A 14,496-nucleotide genomic window follows, 5' to 3' on the forward strand; every position below is an offset into this window, starting at 1 on the left:
TTTTGCCTCTATTACTCCATCTGAATTCTGGTTTCTTTCATTTTTGTTTTAACGCATGCTGTCTTGTATAGGCGCAACATCCATCAGATACTCCGACTTTGTTTAATCGGTTAGCTTGGTATATAAGGAAATAGCTTATGGACATAGATAGTGATCGTAAAAACATGTTTGGTTCGCGGGACATGTTAAAATTTAATGCATTTTTACTTACGAGTTTCCAAGTCATTAATCCAAATAAATCAATGATTTAGTGCCAACTGTGCACGTTTATGTACATATTACATATTGGTTAGACATTATAGGCAAATTATAATATTTAAATCGGCAGAATATTCTTTTCTCCATTTAGGTATATTTATTTTAGATAAATACAAGTAAATCTAATATACAACACTTAGGTACTAATGACAGCCTTAAAGATACATTTCAATATGGCTTGGCCAGTATATAGGTATACTATAATATTAAACTAAACGGTAAAATAAAATTAGTACTAGAATATTTTTATTTGACTCTTCAGCCAAAAAAAAAAAAAAATTATAATATAATATAATTGTTCCATATTTGAGTACACAAAACAAATGTCAAATATATAACTATTCATACATTATACAAAAAAAAATTGTGGTTTTTTGGGCAAATGCAATCGATAAGTATATTTTTAGTTTGCTTTGTGGTCGATTAATTAAGTATTACCGGAATATTAAATCAGTAGTGCTACTCGTATTTGAGATTGATTCCAATGATGATAAAATAATTTTCGATCAATGGATACTATTACGGTAAACCCATCACTGTGGTATTGGTACAAGTTTACAACTGTTGTTTGGGTATAATATTATATTAATTTAAGGTAGGCGTTAGTTATTTCCACGTTAATAGGTAAGTCGATGGCCACTACCTATAAAAAAAAAAAAAAAAAATATATCCATATAAAATTAATTTCCTAGGAACGCCAAGGGGTTTGCAGGTTCGACGGAGCGATAATAAAAAAAAACACAAAAAAACAACGGTCGTATAATTTTTTATCCGGGCGATTCTAAGAAATTTACGATCAACCACAAACGCACACGTATTTATCAAAAATTATAATAATATATTGTACCGATTGCATAGGGGCCGACACCGAAGAGTTCGTAAACAGTGTATAATTTAAAGTAAAATATAATATAAAATCACATTTTAATAACTTAAGTCTAGGTTATCACATTTTCGCATCGATATAATATTATATAATAATATATTACCATATTATATTGTATCATACTTTTATATGAGTATAAACATGTACGTATATAATAATATATAATATTATTACGGTTTAAAAACGAGGAATGGCAATCGTCGAAACGTGATGGAACAAAAGTCGAATCGAATTTTCTGATTTGTCTCTCCGAATGGCATTGAGATTAAATGTTATATATACACAAATATGCATGGGTACATAGTATAATATATATAAACATATATATATATATACACACATATACATATATACATATATACATATATATATATATATGTACATATCGTACAGGTCGACGATGACGATAACATATAATATAATAACTGTAAAGCATAATATTATTGTACATAATATTGTGTGCCGAGGCAACGTTTTTTTGATGTCGTCGCGTCACCGGGTCGTATTTTATTTATAGATGACAAAATCGTTGGCGTCCGGTCGGTCAGACGATTCGGTCGTCTTCGTCGGCGCCGTCGTCGTCCTCGTACTCCGATCCGGTGCAGCTGCTCCTCAGCGACCTCACCTCGTGCACCACGTCCAGCCTGTCGCACAGGTCGTCGTTGAGCCGGGCCGCGGCCGCGCCGTCGCCGTCCAACAGCGAGTTGTAGTACGTGTTCATCTCCTTGCCGGCCACGGCGGCCGCGGGTATCGGCACGCGTATCGTGGGCGTCGAGTCCCTGGACGTGAGCGTCTGGCTCTCCCGGCGCCACGCCGACGAGTTCCGGTACCTCAGTTCGTCGTCGACGGGTATGAACAGCGACGCGAACACGGTGAGCGCGACGAACGCCACGCCGCCGACCAGCAGCGCGTACTTGAGCCCGACGAGCACGACCGGGCCGACCCGAAGGTACACGAAGAACTTGTTCAGCATGTGGTCGGGCAGCTTTTCGAATCCCTGAAACAACTGTTGTTTTAGAAATATTCGTATATGCATATAAATATATATATATATGTATATATATTTTTTAGAAAGGTTGTATGTTAGCTGTTTGGACGATTTTTTTTTTAAACGTTTCACTACGATTTCACATCAGGTATATTATCTTTTATCTAATATCATCTTTTTATCATTCGCGTTGTTAAAATAATATTATGTTTATATTTTTGCCATTTATTTTATACCTACATAAATTACTTATTATCTATTGAACGTGTTCTATACAACCAAAACCCAAATTTTTTACAACATTTGTATCATTCACATTGTCAATAAACCTGATTTTAATTTTTATTGTTTCACCAATTTCGAAGGTTTTATTTCTTAACACAAAAGATTATTCCAAAAAATGGTTACTAATTATTAGAGACTATAGTAAATTAATTTAGAATTTTGAGAAAAAGTTTTGTAAAATATAATTCAGCAGGCATGTTCACCACTTTATAAATTGTATCCTTTAATCAACACATCACGCATTTACTACCAATGCATAATATTAATAACTCAAAAACTTCTAGTTTGATGTTTAATACATCAATATTTTCAACAAAAATATCAGCTGTTTAATAATGTAAGGGTGAGTTTTATTTGGGAAAAATTATGTTTATTTCTCAACAGGACACCCTATTATACATAATCTAAATAATTGAAAATATGGTATTAAGTAAACTTTAAAACTTCAAAAATCAGATTTTAAATAAATGCATAATTGAGTTAGAAATATTAATTTGTATGAATACTGCTTGTAAATCACTCATCTATGATTTTTATATTATATTATAGTAGTCTGTACGACTGTACAGCGTACAAGGGATTATTTAACTGAAGTCATAAAGACCGACTTTCCAATTAGATTCCAAACTGAGTAAATTAATTTGAACCTATAACTTGTTCGTACTTATATCGACCTATTTTCAGTGTCATGTTATTCAAACTTTTCCTTTATTAGGACTGAGGGAAAATCATACTAGCTAACCTCATTAGCGTCATCGAGATATCCTTAACCAATCATCTATGCTTGTTATTCTAATAACAATTTAAATATGACTTCGTAGCTGTGTACCAATTAAAAGTAATAGTTTATTTCAATTTTCAACAGATTAAATCAAAATGTAATATATTTTATATCGTTCTTCTTATATATTGTAATATTATTTTTATTGTGAAACGTCCGTATGAATTATTTCTGTTAATTATTTAGTACTTAACGAAAATTATATATTCGTTTTGTTTACTATGTTGTGTATTATTATTACATTTTATGTTGTCTCATTATTATGCGTGGTCATAATAAATAGTGACAGAATGGTATTGTAAGCTAAATAAATTGTCAGGTACTTACAATCTCTGTCCAAACTAATGGAATAACCAAGTTGCTACAATGTTCCGTGTTTGCCATGTCCGATATGTCACCTAGAGCAATGTTAATTTGCATTCTGACGTACAGTTGTGTGGGCATACCCGTTTCCTATATAAACACAAACAATGGATAGTAAATAATACAATCAATTGAAATAACGCTTTTTGATTTTCGATCTCTGGAAAACCCACAATTATGTGAAATGTAATCATCGTTATATTATAATATATTATTATAGGTTGGTACTTGTGTATTGATAATAATTATCGTCTTACCGGGTTGATGAGAAAATAGGTTTCGTGCTGCTCTTGATCAGGAGTCATTCCTTCGATGGCGTCTAATATCGATTGGTCGGACTTGTAAAAGTGAGGGTAAGATAATGCGATAGGAAAACCTAAAAACAAAACCAAAATAGATTTAAACTTTAAAAGGCTGCTCATAACCAACTTATTGCCCGTAAAATACGTTTATACATCACTGCCGTATCATGATAATATTATGCAGTCAAATATATGGACATAATATTAGTATTGTACGATAGTTAATAATCTTACCATAATAACAGTCAGTGACATCGATCAGTCCCGGTTTCAAACATTTATTTTTACGACAAAAACACTTATTAGCCGGGTTGTCGGCACCGTTGTCCAGTGATCCGTTTTCGAAAATATACTTGTTTACTGGCAAGCCGTCGTGCAAAAACAGTTCACTCGTTTTTACCTAAAACGATCATAAAAAATAAACTTGATTACCTATTATTCGTTTTGTATGACAAAACATTTTATCGATTCGTCGAACTAAACGAAAACTCCACAACTTTGAATTCACAATATACCAGTGCAAATGGAATGGTTTTATTTAGACGACGACAAATAGCAGCTTCTTAAGCGGTTGGTAAATTTTATTGGAAATATTTAATAAGAAAAATTTGAATACTTATTCAAAACAACTTAGAAATGGGACCACGCAGGTAACATATATATTTGTTGGTTATTGCGTAATTACAAAGCAAAACAATTTTAAAACCCTAACCACAATTCCGACGAAGAGATGACTGCGTTGTAAAAAAAATAAAACATGGAGAAAATAATATTGTCAAAGTTCTCGTCTTTTTTATGATGGACATTTAGTTTCTCGGCTTGAACTATTCTCGATTTCTTGAAACCCGCGAAACGGGTTTCATCAAACGATTTATATCTTAAAAAAATAATAATGACTTTTGCGGCCCCGGGAGATCAAACGCTTCGTGTGGTTTGTACTTTTGTAGTTACACGTACCATCGGAATTGCCCTGCAGAGAGACTTCCTGAAGAACATCATTTGTGTACCATTTTCCGACGCTGATGGAAACTTCGTACCATCCGAAGCACCCGACACTTTGTTGCAAGGGGCAGCTGGCCATTGCGGCAGATATGGCCTTCTGTTGTAGTTCTCTATGGTCCCGGACTTGGACACGTCGCCTGTGCCTGTGTATATCGTTGCGCTGTCTCCGGTGAAGTCGTACATCTGCAACGACACAAAATAAGAACAACGGTCACTCAAAATAATATGTCCTTGTACAACAGAATGTTATATTATAGACGACAGCGCTAATGCAGTACTTTGGAATATTGACCATGTACTTTTACGTATAAAGTTGAAACCGATTACGGCCGTATGGATATTAAGTCAAGAAAAACACACTCTTCGAGTTTTCAGCAGTTTTTTTAGAGTTCCGAGTTTCTATTCGTAATGCCGTAATGGAAGAAAATATTATGGTATGATCGGGTACCTACATGTGAGTAGTAATTTAAAATCGAAATGCGTATAATATTACAATAATAGTATATATAGTGAATAGTTCTTCGTAATATAATATATTAACGACATTTAAACATTAAAACAATATTATTTAAATTCAATTTTCCCATACATTTAATCACTGTAAGTGTAGGTATTTACTATTTTCAGTCAGTATTTCAATATTCATGAAAAAAGCAACTACTCTTTATCTAACAACTACATGACCATTAAATAATACAGGAAATAATACAATAAATCACAAGAACGTGTATGTCCAATATGCAAAATTGTTCTAACCTGAACGGTTAGGACTGGTAAGTACGTACAGACGGACAAACGCGCGGGGACATAATAATTTAATATACTTCATATAGTTATCTAAAAAGCAATCGAGTGAACAAATCGTATCGCGACGCATTAAAACGAAATATTTCGTATACGTCACATGTTACAAGCAACAGTCGTCCTAATTTCCTGTTAAATACAGCCGTATAAAGAAACAACATTTTATTTTTGTTCAAGTAAAATAAATATTGACGTAATATACTAACAATTTTGCTCTTATTTTATTGTGAAAAAAAAAAAACGAAATTTATTACGAGTCGTATCTACATAAAACCGACGATATATTATAATACACCCATTATTCAATCGCATTTCCCACGACACTACTGATTCGAAATAAAAACGAATATGATGATATCGTTAAGTGTTAACCCTCCACAATGCCGAACAACTTAAATAACTTTAAATCATTGATTTGCTGACCTGAAAACTTGCCAAATACGTACTTAAATACTTTATAAGTATACTGTATGTATTCTTTTACGATTTGTGTTTATAATGTATCGCCACCAACAAAGTACAATAATACACACATAATATTATCATAATGAACTAACTAGTTGAACTGCGTACATTATAATGTAGCTCACCGTGCACATGTGTAATACCGTAGCCTGTGGTTAATTACGGATTTGATTTTTTATCTGTCGAGACGCGCCCCGGGTGCCTACTGTAGTGTGTAGTCGTTATTGTCATTATTTATTTTTGCAACTAGGAAGTATTGAAATTGAAAATTATTCAAAATGCATAAGTAGGTAGGTGCAGCGACTCGCGTATATCAGATGACAGAGTTAGATTAGTTTGAGATTTTATTGGTAACACAGGACAAAGCTGACAACTTCATAAAATATTATTATTTTCCAGCACAATAATAGTTGTATATGAAGTGTTGAAATATTGTTTATAATGTGGGCATGCATTTAATTATGCTCATCTCGTGGGTAGGTATATTGTAATTGTACGAATGCTTGGGGATATTTTTTGTCTTACCAGGGAACTAATAGATTTTCTAAACTGTTAATTAATGATGAAACTCCCGATAATAAAATACTAAAATGTATTAAACATAGGTAATAATTTCAAACTTCTCTAAACTTTTGAATTTCCTACGATGACGACGGAAAGATATATATAGGTAAACTGTACCTACTTTACCATTTAGATCCGTACACGAGAGGACAGAGGTATAATTTATGTAAATAACAGAGCCATATAAAATATTTATTTTTTACTTAAATGTATATATTGTTCTGTATACTTATCTTATTAAAATTCAATTAAGTTTATTTATAGTTGTAGGAAATCTTACGAACTCGTCAAAATATAATTGCCTGTTTTGTTTACGAGCAACACATTAATAAACACTTACCCATTTTGTTTACTGTCTGTCCAATACCGTATTTTTATTCACAAAAAATATCCATTATTTGAATAATTAATTTTCAAGAGTGAAATATTATATTATATATACATCATAGGTAGTTAATTATTATGTATAATATTGAATGCGAAATTCGGTGTGCAAGTAGGTATAATAATAATAATATATACCTACTATTATATTAACGCTATTAACGCTGCGTACACGAGCGTGTGTATTTTTTTCCTTTAACACACAATTAAATTAAAAATAATGCTTTTGGTACGACCAGGAGATTTGTTACGAATTATGATTAATAATCATGTTTTAACAAATCGAGGCCAACTGTGCGGCGAACAATAACCAGGATTCTTTGTGAGATCTAATCACAGTTCATTATATTCTGGGTGTACTAACTCGAGTATTATTACACATGCATTATAATTCATGATTTATATATAAACCACACAGTTTTGCTAATTCGAACTTCGGATAAAATTGTCTGTGTGGTATCTACTACACGGGCATGCCGATTAGACAACACATAGGTACCCTAAAGTGCACGTGCATACGAGTTATAATATACACGTAGGTATGCCGTACGTTTATAATTATTCGGAAGAGGCGAAGAACGTCCGACCACACACTTGAAAAAACATAAAAACAAATAATTATGCAATTTTCATCTACGCGTAACGGGTTTCGTTTTAAGCACTCCTAGAATTTGAACATCGATTATACAGAGTGATCCATTTCAGTGTATCTACTCGTAATTTCGGAAACAAATTTATTGCATATACGGTTACACTATTTTTTATTGTAATAGGTATTATATTATTTTTCAAAAAAATTATATTTATTATCGTAGTCATTGTCAAACATTTCATTTATTTGAAAGAATGCAGCGTTCATTTTTAATTTCATATTCCAAAATAGGACTTTCTTGAGTATTTCGATAATGTGTATAATTTTAATTTCAAAAAAGTATAGGTGGTTAAATGATTAGTCACATCCATAAGTATCTAAAGTTTAAATGTCGATCCATTACTCCTTCGTAAGCGGAGTGTTTGTCTAATACTTAAAAGTTAGAAATAACTCAACACTTATACTTCGAAACAAAATGTGTATACTTACATAACAATTTCTAGACAAATATTCTGCTTTATAATATGAAAAAAAAATTATTTTGCTTTAAAATAAGTAATCTAATAATATTGATTATTGATGCCAAATAGTAAAATATGTTTTTTTTAAAACATTGCTCGGTAAAGAATTCCAATTCAAATTTGAAATTATATGAAAAGAAATATTTTAAAAAGCCTTAATAATCTTCAAGATGTACGTTTTCGGCTAACTACTCACTCTGTATAATAACTATGTTATTATTTTAATCTTAAAGCCAAAATTAAATGTTAATGAATATATTTTATGGTTTTGTATCGTAGAAATGGAAAACTGCCTAAATGCAACAGTTAATTTATGTATTTATGCAGTTTAATAAATAAACTGTCGAAGTATGGTCGTATAGACATAAATTGTGCCAGTATAAGGAATAGATATTTTTAAATAATCATCCAACATTTTACAATATACCTAACCAATAACTAATAAGTAATAACATTAATAAAGACTCGCCTACGATCCCAAAAAGGACGCTTTGGTAAGTACGTCGCAAAGTGTTGACATGTAAGAACAGGTTATGCAGATGCTCACTTAAAATGTTTGATTTATTTATTAATATGATATTATTCATTAAAATATTATGAATTTAACTAATTTCAGGCAAAATGTTAAGCAAGAAAAAAATTATTTTTCTTTATTAATATATATATATACACAATCTGTACCTCTGGCACAACAAGAGTATGAGCTACAATAAATATAAAATTGAAAAATTTGATTGAAGAAGCTACCCATCGATGACACTTTCGTCTTGTAAAGCAAAAATATAAAATATATATGTTACATTATATTAAAACTTACTCTGTCTATAAGGCCCAGCTTGTCAAATGCGATCCAAGACGGCAAGAACTTGTTGCCAATAGTCACTAATGGACTTTCGTAGCCAAACATGAACTCCTTAGCCGTTTGTCTGACAAAAGGTTTGGATTTCGTTTGGCGAATAAGTAGATTGACACCCATCCTGGTGATCAAAGAGGCTTCTGACATGACACTGGCAAAACTCTATAAAAACACAGCGAGAAAAATAATTGTATAAACATTCTTCTGAAATTGGAAACGTGATTTTACGCAAGACAATAATTATTAATTATTATAAAACTATTCGTCTTTCAAAATCCAAATCTCTAAGTTAGGGGTTCACGGTCTTCATAGCAATTTCGAGTGACCCGGCATTAAAAATAATAGTTTGTATAAAAACCACTAACTAAGCTAGTGTGGGATGGAAACGATGAATTAAAAAGTTGTTTGTCTGTAGATAACATATTAAATTAATTTATTTAACAGTTAAAAATTAATTAAACAACATTTTATATGTTTAAAAAAAATATTATAGTTGTATTCGAAGTGTGGACAGTGAAAAATGTATATTTTGTTTTTGGTCCTTTATACAATAATGTACGATTTGATGTAGTCGTAAGATATTTTGGTTGAAACTTTATATATTCAAAAAATAAAAATGTAAATGTAAATGTACCCACCACAAAATTTTAAATTCGATACCAATAGGCAGGTGACATTAAAAAAATATTTAAATATCTAATTGTTATTCATTCTGGAAAACCTGCAATAGTCGATTAAAGGTCAATTGTGTTGACAAGAATATTATTTGGAATACATAATAATATTTTAGTCGAGGTTTGAATATATCGATACGAAAATCTTTGTTTTATTGCTATACACATTACAGGTACTATTACTACTATTAGGTATAATATGTTCACATCGTCCACTGTGTGTCAACTGCGTGTCTGTGAAATAATTAAAACATCGTTGTGAATATTGTAACCGAATATTCTCCAATCGCTTCGATATATTTTTCTCCGTTATACTTATGAGAATGTGACAGAGATAAGTCACTGAAAAAAGAGTGTGGACGCAGTGAGTACCCATACTATATATGCACACACGTCATGACTTCATGGTTGATATGGACGCTTTACAATGCACACCAAGATGGTGCCATCGGCTCTAAATATTCACCAATATTTTTGCGAGTTAATTGCGAGAATTTGCGAGTTCACTTGGTCGTTTATCAAATTTGTATCGACATTAAAGAAGGACATGGGTGCAGAGTTAAGCGAAGTTACGTCCACCCATTATTATTTTGTCTGTATAGCTATTGAAAACGGCTAAATCGCAAATTCTCGTCATTAACTCTTTTTCGACATAGCTCACAAAATATTGGCGAAGATTTCGAATTGCTACGCCCAAGTGGGAGGGCCAACTTTGAGTATAGGTGCGTCACTTAATCATGCTTTAAAATAATTACTCATTAGTGTCGATCACCGAACATATTTTGACCGGTATATATCTATGTCCGCATTTGAGTTTAATTTATTATCTCTACAACAGTTGTACCATAGCTGATGGATCAGTGTCTTTAAACAACGTTTTATTATAATTGATAACTTACCAGGAGGGCAATATTTGGTAGTACCAACACGTCGTCTTCTTTTCCAGCATTCAGTTCCGGCACCCATGTCAACGGAAATACAGGCGTCATTGTCAGCGTATCGTTACTATTAAACGTTACGTTTTTGTGTGCAGAATTTTCCCTGGAAATAATTTAATCTTACTATTAAAATATAAATTAGGCAGGTATATACATGTATTATAAAATTAATTCTTTAAAATAAAATCGAATAAGGCAGATACAGTAGTACAGTAGAGCTGAGTATGTAATATAATTTGTAACTGGTACGCCTAATATGATACCTAATATAGGCACTAAGCAATGTTAGTAAATAAATACCGGCTTAAGATTATGTATTCTATTACTATAGATAATTAGGGGGTTCTAAATCATTTCAATTTTTAATCACACACTCACAAAAAAACAATCCACTTTTAATCATACCTATGGAATTCACAGACAGTCCCAAATTTATCAAAATTAGAGGAAAATGGATTGATAAAATACAACATACCAGGATATTAATAAAGTTGCCCAAGCAGATTATACAATGTTGTAAAATCACTCAGCCAAACGCATCATGCTAAATTTCCCAACCACATTGCAATTTTTAAAAATTCACCAAAACGCCCAGATAATTAGTATACTGTATATTAAGGTATGTTGTTAATTATTTTAACAATTAAATTAAACTGGTACTGCCGTACTGGGAAACAAAATGTAATTCAATTTATTATAATTCACATCATGCTAAAGACATGATTTAATATTTAATATTGTTGTGTAAAATAGTGTTATGTGAGACATTAAAATAATGTCTGAAATTAATTTCTTTAGCTTCTTAAAATCTTAAACATATCATCACAGTATATATCACTAATACCAGTAAAAAAATAAAACACTAAAAGCAGTTATAGGGAATTTTCTTTTTTTAAATTATTGTTTCACGAAATTTTTAACTTAAAATGGGTGTAGATACTTGTGTACATAGTATATTATTAATTGTCATATACTGATAGATATTTAAATTTTAAACGTATAAGATTGCATTCTAGAAGATAATATAGTCATATAGATACCAAATGCAATAATCTCGCCTCATCACAAGCTTTGTTTAAAAATTTTAAATTTTTTTAGCAGTGATGAATATCAATACGTTAAAATTGTGCTAAACGGAAACCCAGTTAACAAGAAAACGTTCAAGTTTTTGTTACGATGCATAGCAAAAATAATCAACAATTCTGTGTTCTATTGTCCCTACATAAGTACCGTCTTAAACAGTGTTTATTTAGACATAAAGAGGACGGTAATCGTTCTTGAGATATAAAAAAAATCTGTTACAACCAAATCACAATTTTTCGTAACAATTTTTTTTTACAGTGGGGATAGGTGCTTATGTGTAAAATGTCTAATAATTTGTAAAAACTCTTCAACAACCACATTTTCGAAAGATCGAATAAATATTTATCTGTGTGGTCGATTTATCAACAATTATTTTTACTCAAATCAAATTATAGTGTACATTAGCTATGCAGATATCTATGTTCTCTCAAGTATATAACTTAAGTTTTATACTGAGCTATATATGCTTAATTACGTTGATGTATGGATATGTTACATTGGAAACTATTTATCTTCGGACAAAGATTGAACACGCCCACAGTGTACCGTACCCATACGTATGTCAGTGCTTTAAATGCCTTATTGCTATGACTAAAAAATAAAATTATTCATGGGCCATGATAAAATCGCGTCTAATGTGTATTGTCGTCCTCGCGCGAACCCGCTCACCTGCCTATACTTAAATATATTATAATATTGTTTAACCCGCCTCTCCCTTGAACCAAAATTACATACCGATTTGATTAATTGATGGAAGTATAAATCTAAAACGCTCAAAAATTATTTACATAAATTACCGTATCGAATTCTCGAGAAACAAAAATAACTACCTGCCATTATAATTTATTGTTTGGGTACCTAAGTCCTAAACCAAAAAATATACTACTTATATTAAATACCAACTATTATAAAATAAGTTAAAATCATGAAAATGTGCAAATTATATAAAGTAAAAAATTCTTGAAATTTTAAAAGACTTAAATTTTGTCTAGAATAGTTTGGACAAAATGAAATTTTTACTACACGCATGTGGCCGGGTAGTACATAATATTTGGCTGTGCATAAAATTTATAAAAATGTCGTGCCATCCTAAATAATAATATATGATTATATGAAGATAAAATTCAAAACGAAATTATTCACAATCTGTTGAAACAAAAAATAATATCTTTCACTTTTTTTAATTTAACACTAACCTAACTGTCATAATATCACTGATTTACTCCAAAAATAAAACTACCAAATTACGTATGTGCACGAGGGTGATGTATAGAATTATTAGGATCACGTTAATCACAAATCAATAATATCGTACGATTTCAGTTAGCTTTATTGGTACTGAGAAAATCGTATAGACGATAACAAGTAACAAATTAACTTATCTAAACAACCACTACAAGTTTGAGTATGAAAAACTCAACGATCCTACACAGTACACCTATAACCAATCGCTGCCGCAGCATGATAAAATCTCACCAAGAACAAAATAAAAATTCAAAGGCCAAATTAGCATATTTGGCTTAATTATTATGGTATAGATACCTTAAGTACCCATCTATTTCTAATAATACATCATATATACTACACATAAATAAAAATATTTTTATTCCGGAAATGTTTTATATTAAACTTTAATATTATATGCCAAGTGCATGATATTAAATCGCTGTTAAGAAATGCAATATCATATTTTGTGTCTAAACTCAGTCTAAACTCATTCTTCTAATCGAATCGAATTCCGAAATGTTTATGGTGAATACTATTTATTTTGAATTATTTATATAGAAAAATACATACATTTAAAATTATTAATTAATTTTAATGTTTGCTTCGAATTTATGTTACGAGAAAAAATGGAACTAATACATATAAAGAGGAATTATACATTAATATTAATAACTAAGGAGAATTTAAAAAATATATCAAAGTTCTTGTGCTCAATACTCAATATATCATATTTCTTATTCTGTAAATTCATGATTTTTCAAACATTCTTGAATATAATTAATAAACTATCTACTTAGCATAACCTAAAAGCACAGTTATAATTTTCTGTAATGGAATTTCACTATATTATTATTCCCAATATGTGGTAATTACCTACCATCCAACCTAGATAAACGAAGTTGTACACAGAAATAAGAGTATAAAGCCTCTCCGTAGAACGAAGGGGGAGGGTCTAAGGGGGCTATAACCCCCCCGGAATTCTGTTAAGCTCCCGTATAAAAATGTAAAATTGTACACGTCCATGCATGAGAAGTAATTGAGAACTGAAACATGTTTACATGATAATATTAATTTTATATTTTGTTTCTACAAATTTTTCTTTAGTTACATTCTTAGAACATATGTTGTGTACTCGAATAATCATATAGACTGTATCCCCTTTGCCGAAGTAATTCGCAAGAAGTCCCGGCAGCGTCGCCGATACCATACAAGGGAAGAAGGCTATTCGCCCCCCCCTACCTCCCCTTCCGTATAAATTCATCACTCGACGCCACTGAACGTTCTCTTAATTGACATTTTATTGCAAAAGGGAAAACGTATAATAATATAATATTGATCAAAATAATAATATCAATAATATAATATAAAGATCAGTTTTTTCTAAAATGCGTTTAATTTATTCCGACCGACTTGCTCGAGTATACATTATAATATTCTTCATACGTAGACAATATGAACTTATTAGTTTCATACACCGTGAAACGTCCCTGAATTCGATTTCTGCCCAAGGTAGTTTCTGCTGC

General features: G+C 31.2%; 1 protein-coding gene across 2 annotated transcripts in view; it reads right to left on the bottom strand.

The window, feature by feature from the left end:
• Window positions 1-330: 330 nt before the first annotated feature.
• The window catches only part of LOC111029811 (scavenger receptor class B member 1-like), an 89,058-nt gene continuing 74,892 nt past the window's right edge, over window positions 331-14,496 (bottom strand). For both annotated transcript variants that reach the window (XM_022308993.1, XM_022308994.1), the window contains exons 4-10: window positions 10,625-10,766; window positions 9,013-9,213; window positions 4,821-5,048; window positions 4,098-4,263; window positions 3,819-3,937; window positions 3,526-3,651; window positions 331-2,141 (exon numbers count right to left, since the gene is read on the bottom strand). In XM_022308993.1, the coding sequence (XP_022164685.1) occupies window positions 1,689-2,141; window positions 3,526-3,651; window positions 3,819-3,937; window positions 4,098-4,263; window positions 4,821-5,048; window positions 9,013-9,213; window positions 10,625-10,766 (1,435 nt within the window). In that variant the 3' untranslated portion in view covers window positions 331-1,688. The remainder of the gene's footprint in view (window positions 2,142-3,525; window positions 3,652-3,818; window positions 3,938-4,097; window positions 4,264-4,820; window positions 5,049-9,012; window positions 9,214-10,624; window positions 10,767-14,496) is intronic.

The sequence above is a fragment of the Myzus persicae genome, unplaced genomic scaffold (genome assembly GCF_001856785.1).
Source record: "Myzus persicae strain clone G006 unplaced genomic scaffold, MPER_G0061.0, whole genome shotgun sequence".
NCBI classification, from domain to species: domain Eukaryota; kingdom Metazoa; phylum Arthropoda; class Insecta; order Hemiptera; family Aphididae; genus Myzus; species Myzus persicae.